This window comes from Marmota flaviventris, chromosome 3 (genome assembly GCF_047511675.1).
Source record: "Marmota flaviventris isolate mMarFla1 chromosome 3, mMarFla1.hap1, whole genome shotgun sequence".
Taxonomy (NCBI): Eukaryota; Metazoa; Chordata; class Mammalia; order Rodentia; family Sciuridae; genus Marmota; species Marmota flaviventris.
In genome coordinates this window covers 86,983,376-87,001,976 of record NC_092500.1, presented here as the reverse complement: position 1 = coordinate 87,001,976, position 18,601 = coordinate 86,983,376, and the positions used below count along the sequence as shown (strand labels likewise).

General features: G+C 32.8%; 1 protein-coding gene across 23 annotated transcripts in view; it reads right to left on the bottom strand.

Moving 5' to 3' along the window:
* The window catches only part of Sox5 (SRY-box transcription factor 5), a 960,217-nt gene that overhangs the window by 290,063 nt on the left and 651,553 nt on the right, over positions 1-18,601 (bottom strand). For all 23 annotated transcript variants that reach the window (XM_071610082.1, XM_071610083.1, XM_071610079.1 and 20 more), the window contains one exon: positions 1,601-1,811. In XM_071610082.1, the coding sequence (XP_071466183.1) occupies positions 1,601-1,811 (211 nt within the window). The remainder of the gene's footprint in view (positions 1-1,600; positions 1,812-18,601) is intronic.

Below are 18,601 nucleotides of genomic sequence, written 5' to 3'. Positions count from 1 at the left end.
TAATGTAAAATATTAATAAGAGGAAATTGTATATGGGGGAAACACATAGGAATTCTCTATTATCTGCTTCATTTTTCTGTAAATATGAAACTGCTCTATGAAAATAAAGATCTATTAATTTAAAAATATATGAATTATAATAGTGAATATCTTTGAATATTTGGCAGCTATTTTTTTTTCCAAATCACATTTAATGATAAGAGAAAACACACGAAAATGTTAAGTGCAACTGAAGATGCAAAATAATTTGAAAGGAAGAAGTTCATCCTGTTTAATAAACAGAATATACAAAAATAAATGTATGACAGGTTTCATATCAAAAAATCTGCAATTTTAAGTAAATTTTATTTTCTCCATTAAATATTTTTTGTTTTTAAAATATTTTGTATAATAAGATCATATTTTTTTAATATCAGGAAAACACACACAGTATTTTTTTTTAAAGTTGTCTGGGTCCTCCATAAAGCTCCATTTTTATCTCTGTGAGAATAGAAGGGGATGTAAGATATCAAAATACCAAAAGTTCTTGGGTGACCCAATCATTTCTAGAATTCTTTCCAATTCTAAGATCATGAGAATGGCATAAATAAAAACCATAATCCATGGCCTAGCTCTATATCTGATAGGGATCCAGAAATATTTATCACATAATTCCCAAATAAATTAGTTAACATACATTTCGTGTCAGAGAGACTTGGTATTTGCCAGTGTCTAACAGACTAGAAATGAGTAAAACAACTCAGTATTATGTAGTGTACATGCAGTATATTTTTGGTTTATAATATGTCTTTGCATGCCATTACTGGTTGATTTGATTGAAACAGGAAACATGTTCTTGCTTGTGGTGTGGAATTCATGGTTGGGACATACACAGGTGTAAGTAGGTGTTTGTAAGCATCAGCAACATAAAGCTCACATCCATTGTGTATGAGCTTGTACTGGTTTATTTGCCTTACTGTTAAAATAAGTCCCTGTGCATATCACTTTCAGGCTGCTGTCAAAAAATGTTAAAGAGAGTCAGAGATGAAATCTTAAAAGAATAACTCCAGAAGCTCAACAAAATGGGGAGCACATCTTGGAGTTTAAGAGAATCACTAATTTTTAAATACACAGTAGGCCTAACCATATCAATTTTGGACTATAGAAGAAATAGACCTAAGATATATTAATGTATTAAGTTTTAAAAATGTAATTAAATTCTAAAAGTTTAAAAAATGTAATTAAATTCTAAAATGGTCCTTGATGAAAAGAAATTACTGGACATAAACAAACAAGACTGAGATATTTGACAGGGCTGTGACTTTTGTGGGCTCGGCTGCCACATTCCATTCTTGCATCTAAGTTTCACTCAACCACAACTCACTTGTGTGTGGAAAATAAGGAAGACATCAGAACATAAATGTATGATTTTAAAAATCCAGAGATGTACATCTAAGTGTTTCTGAGAAAGAATACTGTTCATCTGCATTGCATTTGGTTTCTGTTTTGTCCAATTTAACTTTATGAGCATAAAGGAAAAAAAAAAAAACACCTAGGAGTTAAAATCAAGGTACTGAAACCACACAGCAGAAATGACTCGATTTCCTTTTCCAGCCTTTACCTTCTGGTTCATTTTTGATGAGCTCCTCCATTTTCCTCTGCTTCAAGGTGTCAACAACATCAGCCAAGCTGCCCTTGCGCCGCTCAGGAGTCCCCAGGGCTGCGCTAGACAAGGATTCGCCACTCTGTCGCCCACCTTCTTCTGCCTTCTGAGGTGAGGTAGATGAGTTGTGTGGAGCGAATGAAGACATAACTTTATTGCCATCAACTTCCTGAAAGACAAAACAAAAGAAAAAAGATTTTTTTGTTGTTTGTTTAAAGTTCAGTAAAATGCTTTTTAAATTGGTCATGTGGCTCATTGAGTTGACACATTAAAAAGTGGCATGTCACTTTTTGCAAGAGCAAAAGAACAAAGACATTTCAGAAAAGTAAGGTAACTTTACAGCACTAGAGTGAGTCAATGACCAACTCTTAGGAAAAAACAAAATATAAGGCTTTTCTCCCTTAAACTGAAATAATAAAGCCTAAAAGTAAATAAATGACAGTATAGTCTTATACAAAACCTATATTGACGAGATTTTCTTATTTTTCTTCTTTTGCTTGAAAGTCTTAAGATTTATCCATGAGCATTAAATGTATTGGTCCTCCGGATTAAGGTTCTTCATGACATTGTTATATTTAAGCAAATAGCAGTATATGTATATTATTTTCATTTTAAGTAGCTGCTTCTTCTTGATACCACTCTTAATAAAAATGGGCTCCTCCCCTAGTCCTCCACCACATTCGTAGGCTTTTAAGAAAACACAAGTGATTTAGATATCTGACAAGAATATTGCAAGTTCATTTTTGCTTATGCTGAGGGTCTTGCTGATCTCATTTGTTATCCAAAACACACGTTGATTCCAAATTCTCTTTGCTATTTTGTATTTTGAGCCTCCTTGGCCCTATAATAAAGAAGCAATTTTTGCTTCTTTATTTTCATGTATATTTGTATTAAAATAATTTATTCTATAATTCTAAATATTAAATAATATTTTTGTATTAATCTGTTGTCATCATGTTTCCCCATGAATTCTACCAGAACTTTGCAACATGTATACTATTTAGGGAATATTTTGTATCTAATACACTGAATTGATTTTTCAGGCACTTTTAAGGAGTGAAATTGAAATGATAAAAAATAATTTTTTACTTAAAGGTTTTCATAATATAGTCCATTAATTTCATAATCCTTTAACTTCCTACAAGGCAGAGTTCTTAAAAATAAAACTAAGTCCTAAAAACTTTTATTATCACCCTAAGTGTATTTCTTATATCTACAGTGTTAAAAGTTTCCATTAAAATATATTTGAGTGTGAACATATTTAATATTCAGAATAACAGATTACACCTGTTCACATATTCCTTCTCTACCTATTTAAGTCATATTAATAGGTTCTGTTGACTCCAGAAAAGTGACAAATCACATTGATTGATATCTAATGTTTTTAAGGTTAATGTTTTTAATGCTAATATTTTTGACTAGCTTAATAATACACTAAAAATACTTAACTAAAAAACCTGTCATGCAATTTTTTAAAGTAGATTAAAAATAGAGATGTCAATGCAAACAATATGGTAATATGATTGTGCACTAATGGATATGAGCGAATATAAGGACATTAGCTGTGGTAAAACATAGCTATGGATGGGGCTATGACATGTGTAGAAAGCAAAAGAAAAAAATGTGTTTATACAATCTTCCAAATTGTTATTCTAAATCCCAAATGATTTCCATTTCTTACAAACATTAAGGAAAATGCTTCTGATGTACTACCCTTTGACTGAACTATACATACTTTAGTTTCTAATGTACTTGGGTTTAGAAAACAATATGCATAATGTAATAATTATAATCCTCTGCAGGTGAAGATACACTTTCAGAATTGTGTATTTAAAACCCACAAATAAAAATGAGCAAACACATTAAGCATGTGCATGTGTGCACACGCACACCACCCACCCACCCACACACACACACACACACACACACTCCTCTCCAGAAAAGAGCAGTCACAATTTTTTTCAGTAAACAGGCATGCTTTTATGGATGGTCTATAACACATCAGCGTAGTTTTGTGTATATTACATGTTATTTTTCCATGTAATATTTTCTTCTCATTTATTTCTGGGGACCAAAGCAGAAACACTCCAATGCTACCTTCATTTTGAACATTTTTATTTGTAATTTATTTTCACATTAAATGAAGACAAACTATAGAAGCAAGAATTGGTAGCTAACCTTCATTTGCCATAACTGGAAATTGCATGCATGCATCTTTCTATAGTATATCATCACTAGAGGGAATGGCACTCATATCTGCATGCAGTCAAATATACCGAAATATCCTAAAAATACTTTCAAATAAAATATCCCATTTTTCAGGTCTCTCATTTTCCACACCTTGCAAAGTGGAAAAAAATATCTTTAGAGAGTTTAACATATTTCACAAGAATTCTAAATTCAGTTGCTGTGGTAGAATTACAATAAATAAATTAATTAAACATCATTGCTATTACAGGCAGGAATATTTATCTTATCACTATTTCACCTGTCTGATTAGATTTTAGCCTCTGGCACTGTTGATCCTTTTTAACAGTATGATGTAGTTAACAGCTGCTTCAGTGTGGGACTTCACTGTTCATTTGCATGGTGAATAACTTGATAAGGAGTGCTGGCACAGTCTCCAAGCAAAGAAGTCCTAAGCATCTTCAGTTTCTTCCCTGGGATTGCCTGTGCCATACATGAAGTAATGACTACATGTTTCTCTGGACTCTGCCAACAAGTAAAATCCAGAGTCAACTAAGGGATATGTGACCCACCCCTGCCATATGTATTTCATCATGTCTCATAGATTCTAAGTATTAGTAAGCTTCAGGGTTTTGCAGATGAGCTCACAGTGATGTATGTCTTCTAAAGTTCAATGATAAAAAAGGTTCTAAACTTTTAGAATGAAGTTGATAATCTTCCGTTGTTATTCTTCAACAAGCTTACTTAATCTTATCACCTTTGTAACCAAGAGAAAAAAAAAGGGGGTATGCCAAAACATCTATCCTCATTGAAATACCTTTTCTTTTTCTTTTTTTTTTAAAGAGAGAGAGAGAGAGAGAGAGAACTTAAATATTTATTAATTTTTAGTTTTCGGTGGACACAACATCTTTGTTTGTATGTGGTGCTGAGGATCGGGGTCGAACCCGGGCTGCATGAATGCCATGCGAGCGGCTACCTCTTGAGCCACATCCCCAGCCCAAAATACCTTTTCAATTCCTATCAAAAATATCATTTTGCTATGAACTTGAGAAAAACATTGTGTCAATTTTAATATTTAAATTTTATTTGGATATTCAGATGAAATAAAGATATATACACATTTCCTTCATCATTTGAAATAAAGGTATACATGTTTCCTTTATTATTCAAAGGAAATTCCATTCCTTTTGTGGTTTTTATCCACAAGAAACACATTATTGTGTTGACTTGTCTTGTTTGTTTGTTTGCCAGGCAAAACCTTTAGGTCTCATTTTAATTTTTTTATTTGTTCTAATTAGTTATATAACTTTTTGGTCCTATAAACTGAAATAAACTGAAGTGCATAAAGAGTAGTAAAATAATGACATCTATCAGAATAAAAGTGATAAAATAATAGGTAATATTTATTGAATACTTACTTTGTGTTAGACATGGTTCAAAGTGCCTATGTACATAAATTTAATTAATTTCATGTCAAGTGTAACTATGATTTCCATTTCATAGCTAAAGAACCTGAAATGCACAGACTGAAAAATACCTGAGGTCACATGTATGATAAATCATAGGCTAGAAAATCAAATCCAATCTACTGGGCTCTGGAGTCCTTCTTAACCTTAGTGCTACTTACTGTGCCTCTTGTTAAAAACCAAAACCAACCAACCAAACAAAACCAACGAGGTGAAGCAGCTCAACGATCTAATTCCAGCTACTTTGGAGGTTGAGGCAGAAGAATCACAAGTTTGAGGCCCACATAGGCAATTTAGTGAAATCCTACCTCTAAAATTAAAAAAAAAATAAATAAAAGGGATAGGGAGGTAGTTGAATCATAAAGCACTTGGCTACCATATGAGAGGCCCTGGGTTCAATCCCCAGCACTGAAAACAAACAAACAAACAAACAAAAAACTATCAACTCTATTTTATTAATGTTACAAGTGAACAAATATGCTGTCTTCTTATAATGAAGTATGAAAATGAGAGTTTTCCATTCCAATATGCCTAAAGAAAAGAAATAGCATAAATTTCTTCAAATTAGTTAAACCAACTATCTTCCAGTTTCCTAAAGCTCTGTCCATTCAAATATCCACTCGCTTATATCACATTAAAAAATATGAACTTGGACATTTAAAGCCAACACACAGATTTTTTTTCTAAGTGGCTATTCAGAGTAATGTTACTAGATAATTTATGTTTTATAAACTATTAGTATGAAATCTGTGAGTCTCTCTTTTTAAATATTTTTTAGTTGTAGTAGGATACTTTTATAAATACCTTTATTTTATTTTATTTTTATGTGGTGCTGAGGATCAAACCCAGCATCTCACATGTGCTAGGCAAGCACTCTACTACTGTGCTATAACCCCAGCCCTGGGTATCTTCTTTCTAACAAAATTAAGTTTTGAACTTAGAAAAATGCTAAGACAGAAGATGTGAACTATCATAATTTGATTCTCATTAATGCAAGTTCATTAATTTTGGTATTATGTAGAAATAGCATAAAATGAACTACAGATAGAGAGAAAGTGCTTTGCAATTCAAAATTTTTCCATGGTTATATTCTTCATCTAACCCCAGGCTATTCTTGTAAAAAATCACCATGAAAAGATGCAACACAATTGAAAAGTATCTTAAAAGATGCAATGTTTGTTTATTCCTTAACTTCTATAAAAAATGGATAAAACATTTCTTATTACAAATGTTTTTCTTGAAACAAACTTTCACTACTTTTAATCTATTCTGTCAAATTGGAAGATGCCAAATTTAGTATAGTAATAGCAGAATATGTGAGTATTTTATATGTATAAGTAGTTATTTCAAATATTTTAAAACTTTTTTTGCTGAAGATAATTTTTGATAACATTTCTCCATGGAAATCTAAACCACATTTTATTCCTTTTTGATCAGAGATCTCTTAATGATACTATAAACATTCTCTTAAATACACATGCACATGTGTACACACAAACATATACTCATGCAATTGCACATATTGTCACATGGAATTTTAGAGAGTTAATTACTTTTCTATTTTGAGAATTCCAGCTGTAAATCTACACCATGACATCATACAGCAACTGCTGTTTACCATGGATTCCAGCTTAAGAATCTGTGACCTAAATGTATATCAGAAAGTACTATAAACTCATCAATATATACAATTATTCTAAATACCCAGTTATTTGCCACCCCCAAACCCCCTCAAACAATAGCTTCCATTGACATTTGATAATGATAAAGTTAACTAAAGGGATATAGAGCAGGAACTTAAAATATTAGTGCTCCAAAGGTAAGCAATTACAAAGAGATAAATATTTCAGTTGTTCTTTCAAATACTAATCTTCCTGAAAACAGGATGTCAATATAAGAAGGATACACTGAGACAAAACCAACACTTGACAAAAAATTCAATAGAGAACACTAAAAACTTTTTCTTTGGTTGACACGATCAAATTTAGTATTCTGGGAACAAGATATGGTCAGTTCTGAATACCTACAAAACAAAAGTTAGCACTTACAGACAGACCTTTGATGGGTGTTGTTATACTTGTGATTATAGCTGATTTTAAAGCCATTCAATTTAAAGTCTTTCCTTAGCTTTTTGCTGAAAAATAGCTGCCTAATGTGTACTTAGGTCTGGTATTTCGAGAGAAAAAAAAAAAAGGAAAATGACAGAAGCAGTTTTGTTTGGGCTATTTCTGTATTCATCTACCCAGAGAGAGCTTATCACAACTGGTAATCCTTCTATACTGAAAAAAGCCACCAAGAATACTTCTCTAAAACTTAGCAGAGTTTTTATAATAGCAAAATCCCTTAGTGCCTAAACAACTACAAGGTTCACTAATAGAGAGTTCAGATTTTAGATGAATTGTTCATATATTTATCTGGGGAAGAGGCCAACAAGCTACATAGATAGATAGATAGATAGATAGATAGATAGATAGATAGATAGATAGATAGATAGATTTAAAAAAAAATTCTTAGGAGAGTGTGATGGTCACATGCCAGAATTGGAAGCACTGGCCTATTCTAGATTCCTTGCAAGCTACAGACTTAAGTACCCAATGACAGTTTTTAAGGAATACTTATATACATTTCAAGAATTATGAGATTCTTTGAAAATTAGTACTTTGGATCCTTAATATCCAAACAACACAACATGCATAATATTGGTGGGAATTCTAAAATGCTTCAATAGATAGTGTTATCTATTTTTGCTCTGGGATCTACTGAAAGCTCTATATTTCATGTCCTGCATAGCTCTAATTTTAGAGACTACTAAAGTTATCTTACAAGATTTCTTTAATACACACATAACCTGCTCTTGGGGCAGATCTAATACTCTATAAACAGTGACAGGATTCATCAAGTTTACTAAAAATTATTGTGTTATAAAAATGGTTCCACTATATTTCAAATATAGGCTCCTGCTCACACTTCATACATTTTCCCTGTATTTTGGGACAGCATAAACAGAAGTGTTTGATATTTTTTTTCAAAGTCCAAAAATATAGATTCTTTTAAAGATTGTTGTTCAATAGGATGGAAATTCTGCAAAAATCTAAGTTGGTTTGCATTTCTGTGCCAAGCACTGAGATGAAATATTATATTAGGCTTACATTTAATTACTGATCAGAAAAATAAAAATTAAAAATGCATTTTTTTCAAGATGAATTCACATGGTTCTAACAACAATAAAGGACAACTAAGATAGTTTAGCTTAGTGACAGGTGATTTGTATAAATATGATTTTCAAACATGGGTGCTTGAACTAATATCATTGGCATACCCAGTAATATTTTACACATTTTTGTCAGCCCTCCCTCTAGAATTCCTAAATCAGAAACTAAAAGGGTGGAGCTCAACCATATGTGATTTAACAAGCCTTCTGGGAGAGACTGATGTATACTAAAGTTTGAGAACCACTGTTATAAAATAAGCTGTGAGAGTTAATGAGAGAGAAAGAGGGAGAGTGAAAAGGGAGATGATTAGCAGCTGCAGTGGGGGAGAAATATATCATTACACTGATAGAACTTAAAGGATATGAGGAGAGAGAAAAAAGAAAATATATTCCACAGAAGAGAACTAATGGGGCTGGAGGAAAGGCAAGGGTAAAAGAAACCAGACATGTTGGAGACAAATGATTTTTTTTAAATAGTCATGTGTCTGTTGATTTCTTATTAACTGCATAGATCCACAGATTGGAGAGTCTGAAATTTTTGGCAAAATTGCATGATTGAAATAGATTGTTTTAGAACTAAAGCAAAAAGGTGGTTTAAATTTATTGAACTTTTATCTGTTTTATACTATGAAGGAAAAACCATGTTTCCTTTGTTTTTAAAATTATTACCATATTTGCCACCTAACTTAAATCTAGTAAATGAAACTCAAATTTAAGGGCACATTTTCTGATTATCAATGAGATGCTAGAAACATGAAAGTTTCGAAAGTATATTCAATTTCATGTGCAGGCTACATGAGCAGAAGTCTCTCATTTCTTTCTATTTTTTTTTTCCAAATACTCCTTCAGAATCACGTTTGGTAAGAATCTCAGAATTGCTGTATTCAAGAATAAAATGTATGTTTTCATGTGCTCTCAAAACCACTTAATAAGCAAAAGTGGCATTTAGAGAATTGCTAATACATTAACTAATAGAACCTGTAAAAACAAAGAACATTTTGTGCTATGACAGCCTCATTATCTTCCTGCGGATGATTTGTGCGCTGTCTTACTTATGATTAAACATGGAGCAAATACACTCTAAGACATTTGATGATCTCTTCCCTGAGGGCTCAAAGGTCAACCATAAGATGTTTCTAAACAAAAATTAGACTGCACATCAAAACATTTCCATTTAACACTTATCATTTACAATAAACTTTCCATAACTAGCCACTGATGATATATAATTCTTATCATTTCTCAGAGAAGTCACCAGAACATTCCTGCTGCACTTGTTAGCCAACTAAATATATTCTCACTCACTCCCTCTCCATCTTCCTCCCTCCCCCCTCCTTAGTACAAAGGAAGAAATGAGGCTTGAGAGTATTCCTCAATAGGAAATCCTTCCAAAACTGGTTACGTTAGTTGCTAAGTATAAGGGAAGTTATGAAATGACTTTCTTATTTATTTTTTGTACCAGGGATTGAACTCAGGGGCACTCTACCACTGAGCCACACCCCCAGCTATATTTTGTATTTTATTTAGACACAGGGTCTCACTGAGTTGCTTAGCACCTCACCATTGCTGAGGCTGGCTTTGAACTTGCAATCCTCCTGCCTCAGTCTCCCAAGCTGCTGGGGATTACAGGTGTTAGTCACCACACCCAGTGTGAAATGACTTTTTAATTCTCTATATACATAGCAAATAATAAGAGTTGAGATTTGGTTAAGTTAACAAGCCCTTTGCCAGCACTGCTTTTAAGTGGAAATTGACTATGTTTAATAATAAAGAGAATAGATTTTAATTCCTTTACTCTATTCAGTGAAATATGCTAGCAGTAAAGCAGAATAAAGTGGTGGCTAAGCAAGGTAGAATTGGGGCTGGTGTTGGATTTAAATCCAGGTGCTATTATCTATTAACTATATAATCTTGGGCAAGTTATCTAAACTCTCTAGTCCTATTTCCTCATCCACAACAATGGGATAATAAAAGATAACTCATAGGTGCTTGTACATGTGAATATATACATGTGCACACACATATATACACATTAAATTGATCTCTGGAATTCAACACTAATGAAAAAAATGTAAACAGTTAAAGGTGGAGCTATTATTTCATTCACTCCATTTTTGCTTCCATTGATGTAGTAAAAACCTGGGAATATAGCTCAGTGGTAGAGCACCTGTATAGCATGAGAGATGTCTATATGGCATGGGCGGGGGGAGTGTGAATACTAACTTATGAGACAGCATAATGATAAATACAGAGAATCTGAAGACAAATACCTGTGTTTCAAATCCTGCTTCCACCATTCACTAGCTATTAAAAGTTTTTGAATATTTTTATGCCTTAGATTCTTATCTGCAAAATGGTGATAATTCTAGCATCTGCCTCATTAGGTTCTTAGAGTATTATGGGTCAAGATATAATGAATTATCTGAGTAAGGGGATTACATAAATTAAAATATGTATTACAAGTTACAAAACTCATAAAATGGTAACTGGGACTTGACAAGAGCTATATAATTATTTGTGTGTTCCAAGGAATAACCCAATATGTTAGGTTATAAATATAAACAAAATATATAGTATGCAAGAGCAAATTTTTTTAAAAAGTCAAGCGCTTTGTCAGAAAGGTGAAAAAAATGTCAACAAGAGACAAACCCTTTTCCTATTCTTCCTACTAAATATAAGAAAACACATATAAAAGTAGTTTCACAGCATTTCAGATAAAATCAAACTGCATCAAAGGGAAACAATTTTATGGAATTTAAAACATTTTTAATGTGGCTTTAAAAAAATTGGTTTATTTATTTTTTCCTTTTAGATATACATGACAGTAGAGTCTATTTTGACACAGAATACATACATGGATAATATCTTAATTTATGTAGGATCCCATTCTTATGGTTGTACATGCTGTGGAGTTTCACTGGTGGATTATTTATATATGAAAATAGGAAATTATATCTGATTCATTCTACTGTCTTTCTATTCTTATCCCCCTCCATAAAGATAACTTAGTATAAACTTTGTTTAGAAAGAAAGCATCCCACCATGTATCACACAGGTTCAGTGGCTTTTACCTCTGTTCTATACTCAACTTTCAAATTTCACAGCTCCACGGTTCTCTACAAAGTAGTAACTCATGGAAATAATCAAAGAAAAGCATTGTTCAATTACATCTTGTTACCAAATAAAACTTAAAAGGCAAGGTTTTAAGACACTCAAAAGTAATGAATTGTTTCATAAATACATGACACTAATTACTTATATTGTGACATTTCTACATTTCTTTCCCGTTTTTCTTTATTCTTGTGCAATACACACATCAAGATTTTTCTTTCTTCATGAGAATATTAGCAGTACTAGATTCTCTTGCACATTGATCCTGAGTTCCTTTACATTATAATTACAAAGCACCAATAAAGGGAACAGGAAGGACAGATAAGCACTAATTCTCCATTCTGTCTAGCTTCTCTCTTCTATGTTTCAGCAGTGCTGTGAATAAAATCCCTTATGGGCAACATGTCTTCTCAATGGATCAGGCTAACTTTCAGGGGAACGTCTGGCCCCTCTATCATGCCATCAGAGTAACTCCATCTTCCTATTTAAAAAATGCTAAGGGCATTTGTCAATACTAATCGAGGCTTTAAGTTACATGACTATGTTCACAGAAAAAGTAGCACTTTTTCTTTGAAAAGATCTTTTAGCGTGAGTTGACATGAGCAGTGATTTGAGAAAACAGAAGTGAAAGCTTTAGTGCATATTCTAAAAGTAATAATAAAGCAATATATAGTCCACACATTTAAAAAAAATTTCCAACTAAATAAATGACTTAATTGGGTTATAAAGCAGAATTTCCTGATCCCACTTTAGTAGATATATAAGGTATTCATTTTTTTTTTCTAGTACTAGGGATTGAAACTTGCTACATCACCAGCCCTAGCAGGCATATGAGATCCATCACATAGCATACACAATCACAGAGATATAGATGTTCTTTATGTAAAACATCTCTGTAAAGATGACCTATAACAGTTTAATGAGAAATTCTATATATAGATTTTATTTTAGTCTCTTAGTTTCAAAGGATTTTTAAAAACCATTAAACTACACATTTTCCTGACCAAATGCACAAAATCTGTTTAAATTCACTAAAACATCAGTAAAAATATAGCTACCACTTCTGCAGTTCTTAATGGCACTATTCTAAATGTTTTATGGACTTTATCTTTTATATTCTCAGAGGAATTCCATGAAGACTGTTATCCCTATTTAACGTGAGGAAATTAAGGTTTCTAAGAGTAATTTACCCAAAGTAATCACAGAAAATGTTAAGTTGAAGAATTAAACTAAAACTCATGCTGGTCATCATTCTGCTATGCTACTGTCCTCAGTAACATCAGGTACTGCAAGAGATACCCAAAATGTAAAAAAGCAAAGCTCATCTGTCCTCAAAGAGTTCAAAATCTGAGAGGCATAGAAATACATATGAAACAATTAGTAATCATAACAACTATAATGAGTATTAATTTTAAGGGTAGCAAATTAGAAGCAAAAAATGCAGAAATTTAAAGGACAACATTGAAAACCAAAGAAAGATGGAAATCTCCTTTACATAGGACTAAGCACACACATTTTAGGATTTCTTATTTTATATGTTTCTATACCATTAAGAAAGGAGACATCTTGGAATATGAACCACATACCCCAGTTCTTTTTATCAGTATTCAACAAACACAAATTGACATAATTATAAAATTATTAAATCTTTATGCATAGTAGTCTTTATTCTATGCCTAGAAGAAATTATAGAGAAGAAAATATACAAAGCATTCTCAAAGACGTTACCCAAGAAATTTTGGTGTTCTGCTTTGGCACTGAAGGATTGAATCTGGGGGTGCTTTAGCACCAGCTATATCCTTACTTCTATTTACTTATTTACTTATTTATTTATTTTTGAGGCAGATCTCACTAAATTTCTTAGGCTGGCTTCAAACATGTGATCCTCTTGCCTCAGCCTACCCAAATCACTGGGATTATTGGTGTGTACTACTGCACCTGCTCACCCAGGAAACATTTGAGTATATACACAAATACACATATACTATAGGGAAGAAAGTGGCTTAGCTCTCCAAAGTGGGGAATGATAAATAAAAAAAAAACAACTAAATACTAAGCTCATTTCACAAAGGGTCATGAGCGTCAAGAAGGAGAGTTTACATTTGACCTGGCAGGTGATGGAAAACTGTTGATTCTGTAGAGGGTTGATTCTATTGAAGTACCTTATTAGAAAGATTAGTCCAGCAGTTGTATGTAGGATGAATTGGACAGAGGAGAAAGTAAAAATCTCCACTGAATAGGAAACTCTTACCATGGCATGTATGTGACTATACAAAGCATTCCACTAGATTGTAGCAGTGAGAGTTCAAAAGAACCATCAAATTTATATGTCATTTTGATTATTAACTGGGGAAACAGGTTACACTCATCAATGAACTTTTCCAAACTGTACATATGCAAATTATTTTTGTTTGCTTTCTGTAGTGCATCCTCTTCCCCTTCTAATTCATCCCATTCAGAACCCAGGGACAATTACTTCTGTAGGCACATTGATGGGAATTAGTATGCCATATGGGGAAAGGCTAATAGATGCCTTAGGTAGCTGGATGTTCTAGACATGATCTTTGTAATGTATTAGATGACCGTGTATGAATGGGGATCTTTTTGTTTGTATTAAAATGTGCTTATATGTCTGAGGAATATACACATGATCTTTGATATTTTGTTTTTTTCCAATTTAAAATATTACTAAAAGATCAAATCCTAAAGACAATTCAAAGGAAGAGATGATAGGATTAGATAACTTGTAAATAAAGAGAAAGGAGTCAAAGATAAATGAGGTTCTTGCTTAGGAGGTAGAAATAATGATTATGGTGTTGACCAAAAATAATAATTAGCAAAGAGGATTTTTAAAATAGAGTCATTATATCTAAAAAGTTTTAATATATCCATTTAAATTAATTAGTTTGTAAGTTGATCATTAGCTCTTATTTCTGACCCCAGTACTATAAATACTAAGTATCACATAATTACACTCAGAAGATTGAAATGATGGCTTTATATTGAGATATTTAGATCTGTATGTAGAAGTGTCTGGAAATACAAGATACAGGTGAAGAAATGAGGGTTGTAAAATGGTAACTTAAGAACTATTTATTTCCAATGAATTATTAAATCCATTTTAGGTCATCATCCTTCAGAATATGTCTATAGGGAGATCAAATGGGCAAGTCCTCTTCACATGTCTAAAATGGCTGTTATAAGTGGATAATACTTTCTCCTTATAAAATGTTGGTTTATCATGTAGATTTTTATAAGCTTGTCACTATTAATAATTAGATTTTGAAAGATGTTTTATAAGGATAAATACACTCAGAAAAATAATAATGAGCACCTATAGAAGAAGCAAAACCTAAAAAGACATGAGAAGACTCTAGAACAAAAATGTCAGAATAAGAGATTTTAGTTATTCCATGAAGTAAGGCTATAGTAAGACAAAAAGATAGCACTGTAAAAATAAAGGGGAAAGAAACAGAACCAATTTTTCCCTTACTTACAATTAATGAATGGGATCTCCTCATGCTGAGTTCCTGGTGCTATACCTGTCATGCCTTATAGATGTCAGAATAAAGAGGAAGCAAATGTGATTTATCAATAGCAAAAAAATGTTTTTGTAGAAACCATTTGCTATAAGTCCTCCAAGTTGTAATCACAGGTGTAAATTGGATCTAACAGTAACATATTGCTTAGGTGGGGATGTACATATAAAAATTAAATTGAGTTTAAGTTATACTAAATCCTATGGTATACAGAGAGAAAAATAAATAATTTTACATTTTAGACAGATATGTTCCTATGTATAATTCTATATTAATTTCTATCTTTTGAATGTCCCTAGATATTTCTGATATTTCAGATTGACTCTGGCTTGGTACTCAATAACCCGCAAAAATGCCAATCCAAAATGAAGGCAGGTACTCTTTATATTCCCCCAAACCAAAAGAATAAAGAGAATATAGGATTTGTTTTGTGTTATAAAGCCACATTGTTTGACTAATGGAGATCAATTTAAATAGTCATTTTCTTTAAGCCTGAAATGTATTAAGACTAAGTCTCAGGGTGGGAACCAACCAGGTATGGCTATGCTTAGCAGCTCTGAGATGATTCACACACACAGGCTTCTTACAAAAGTCCTTCGCTATCTATTCATTATACTTAGCAACATCAAACAGGGAAAAATAATTAAAAAGCTCCTATTGAGCACCTAGAGACCTTGAACATAGACAGGGGGTGAATACAAAGACAGAATATTTGGTTACAAGAGTCACACTTCATTCCTTTAATTAATTTTTTTATACAGTACATTTTTGGTTTTTCCATTATTTTCCTTCTACTCCCCTGGTTCTAACAGAGGTATACACATACATGTATATATTTCATTAAGGGGAAATAAAAGGGTTGTCTTTAGTTAAGATGTTTCCATTCACAGAGACTACACATTTAAAAAATAAATTGCCTGAATAAATTCAATTATCTAGAGAAGCAAAGGAAATCACATGCAAATGACATTATATGCCGAGGCCATTCCGACAGCTTCATGTTTATTTTTATTGTTTCAGTCAGTGGAAGGGAAAAGCTGTCAAAAATGTAACATCTCTTCCTTTTTAAAGGCCCAATATCCATGATACTAAAAATTGCATGAGCAATAATATTAAGAAAAGAAATTTGTCTACAACTGGAAATGGAGAAGGTTCAGATTCTCTCCAGCTCAATGCTAGCAGGAAAGTGGGCCCCCATATACCTTGCATGTATTTTCCCTACAAAAAGGAAAGAATACCATGTAATTTGCTAATAGTTCAACATCAATCCAGACAATGAAAACTGGCTTAAAAATAGAGTATCTAAAAAAAAGTAATAAATCCACATAAGTCACATTATCCTGTAACGTGACTTAACGTAAATTCTGCCTTCTGCCAACAGCACTGTAAATAGTATGTAACACAAAGGACTTTATCAGAAGAGACTTTTCAGCCATGTACATTCCTATTCCTCTGTGTGTATGTGTGTGTATGTGTAGGTGTGTGAAATTATATACATACATAAGAGAGAGAGAGAGGGAGAGAGCGAGAGAGAGAGAGAGACTGAGATTGATTCCCACCTGTCTTTTGAGATGACAAAAACAAGTGAATAAGATTTAGACTGACTTTGTGATACGTTCTTGCTGAAAATCCCTGGCTTTTTACACTGAATTTACGTGCTACCTGAGTTCTCTTGAAGCGTGAATATACCAAGTAAATGTGGCATATGTTTGTATTTTCTTGCCAATTCCAAATTCATTCATTCAAATCACTCACTGTAGGCCAAATTCTTATCCAATTCCACAGAGTCACTAATTTTCCTGGAAGTGAATAGCAGCTTTGTGCATGGAAACTGGGAAGTCAATAGCAGGTCTGTGCATGGAAGAACCATGCAACTAGTGGAAAGGATAAGAATTTGACCACAGGATTTCTTGAGTGTGGTAGAACCAAGTTGGAAATGACTTAAATGATGAAGTTTTCAACACTTTCACTTGGGTGTCAATCCAAGCCTTGACAATTTGAATAACAGAATTTTTTCTCTCTGGACTCAGTATGTATCTCTATTTTTGCTCTTTCTATGGCCATATTATATACCACTCTGATTCAATATGGATGAGGTTAACTCTTTAATATACTTGTATTACAATGTTCTCTGTCATAATTAATCTTAAATTTTATTCAGAACCTAAAAATATCTTCTGAGCAAAATAATAAAAGTACCGTTTATTAAACTGGATGTGCCAATCACTATATGAGTTTTTAATAAGCAGTTTCTCTGATCCCTCCTGACAGATCTATGATGTAGGAAATGTTTGCACTACTTGTACACATACTGAAACTGAGTTTAGCAGTAGGCTTAAGTTAAATGATAAATAATTTGAATCCACATCTAGCTGATTCCTACTAATGTACTTTAACCACTCTTCCATATAACTTCTCATCAGAATGAAATACCTAATTGTTTTAATTTTACAAACCTTAATCTAATTTTCTAGGCAAAGTCTGTATTGCTCCATATATGTCATCCTTCAATCCCAATACATTATTTTCAATGCCATGGTTTGAATTTATAATGTATTTTATTAAAATATTTAATTTTCTATATAATTTCCAATTGACTACATTTTATACCTCAACTTCCATGACTTGTATTTCCAAATGGAAATTAGGCAGTTTGGGCATACTTCTAAACAACACACATACCAATAAAGCATCCCACAAAATTTGTTAACCACGGACTTACTTTTTGGAAAGTATCCTGGGTCCTGGTAGGAATAAATAATCTAGAAATAAAACCCAATGTTTCTCATGACCTCTTCTAAATAAGTGAAAGTAAGAATACTATGTTTCCATTTTCTAGCTTTTGATGGCCCACCCTCTGCTCACTGGTCAGCTTTCTCTCAGGCATTGCCTATTTTAACCTTCAATGGTCAAAAGCAAATTCTAAGCCATAATGAGTTCATACTTTTTACACAGACCCCTTTACTTTCTAAACTCTCTGTCGGAGGGAATTGATCTTGACATGTTGTTGAAGTTCTTTTCTGTGGCTTCCCCCTGGCTCTCAAAAACAATGAGAACATCTTTGAATGACATGCAAATCTTTCTATCCCCATTCTCCACTCTGCCTCTGGATACAAGGGCAGTTTAACTCCTTGCTCTCAAAACCATGGGCCCCTATTTCCTCATTTCCTTGTCCCTTCCAAGAATACACCAAGCTTTGAAACTCTCTTTGGGTTTACATCCTTGGGCATTTACAATTTCAATAAATATTTGTTGAATATAGGACTTTCCTGAAATTCACAATTTCAAATCTTGTGTCTAAGCCGGTAATTTTCACATTTCTGTCTCCTGCAGGGAGATTTCCATCACATAATTTCAATCTTCTGTCTACCATCTGAGTATCTCAGTACCTCAAGCCTGGCATACATAAATGCAAACTCAGAATACTGTCTCTTAATCTGGCTGC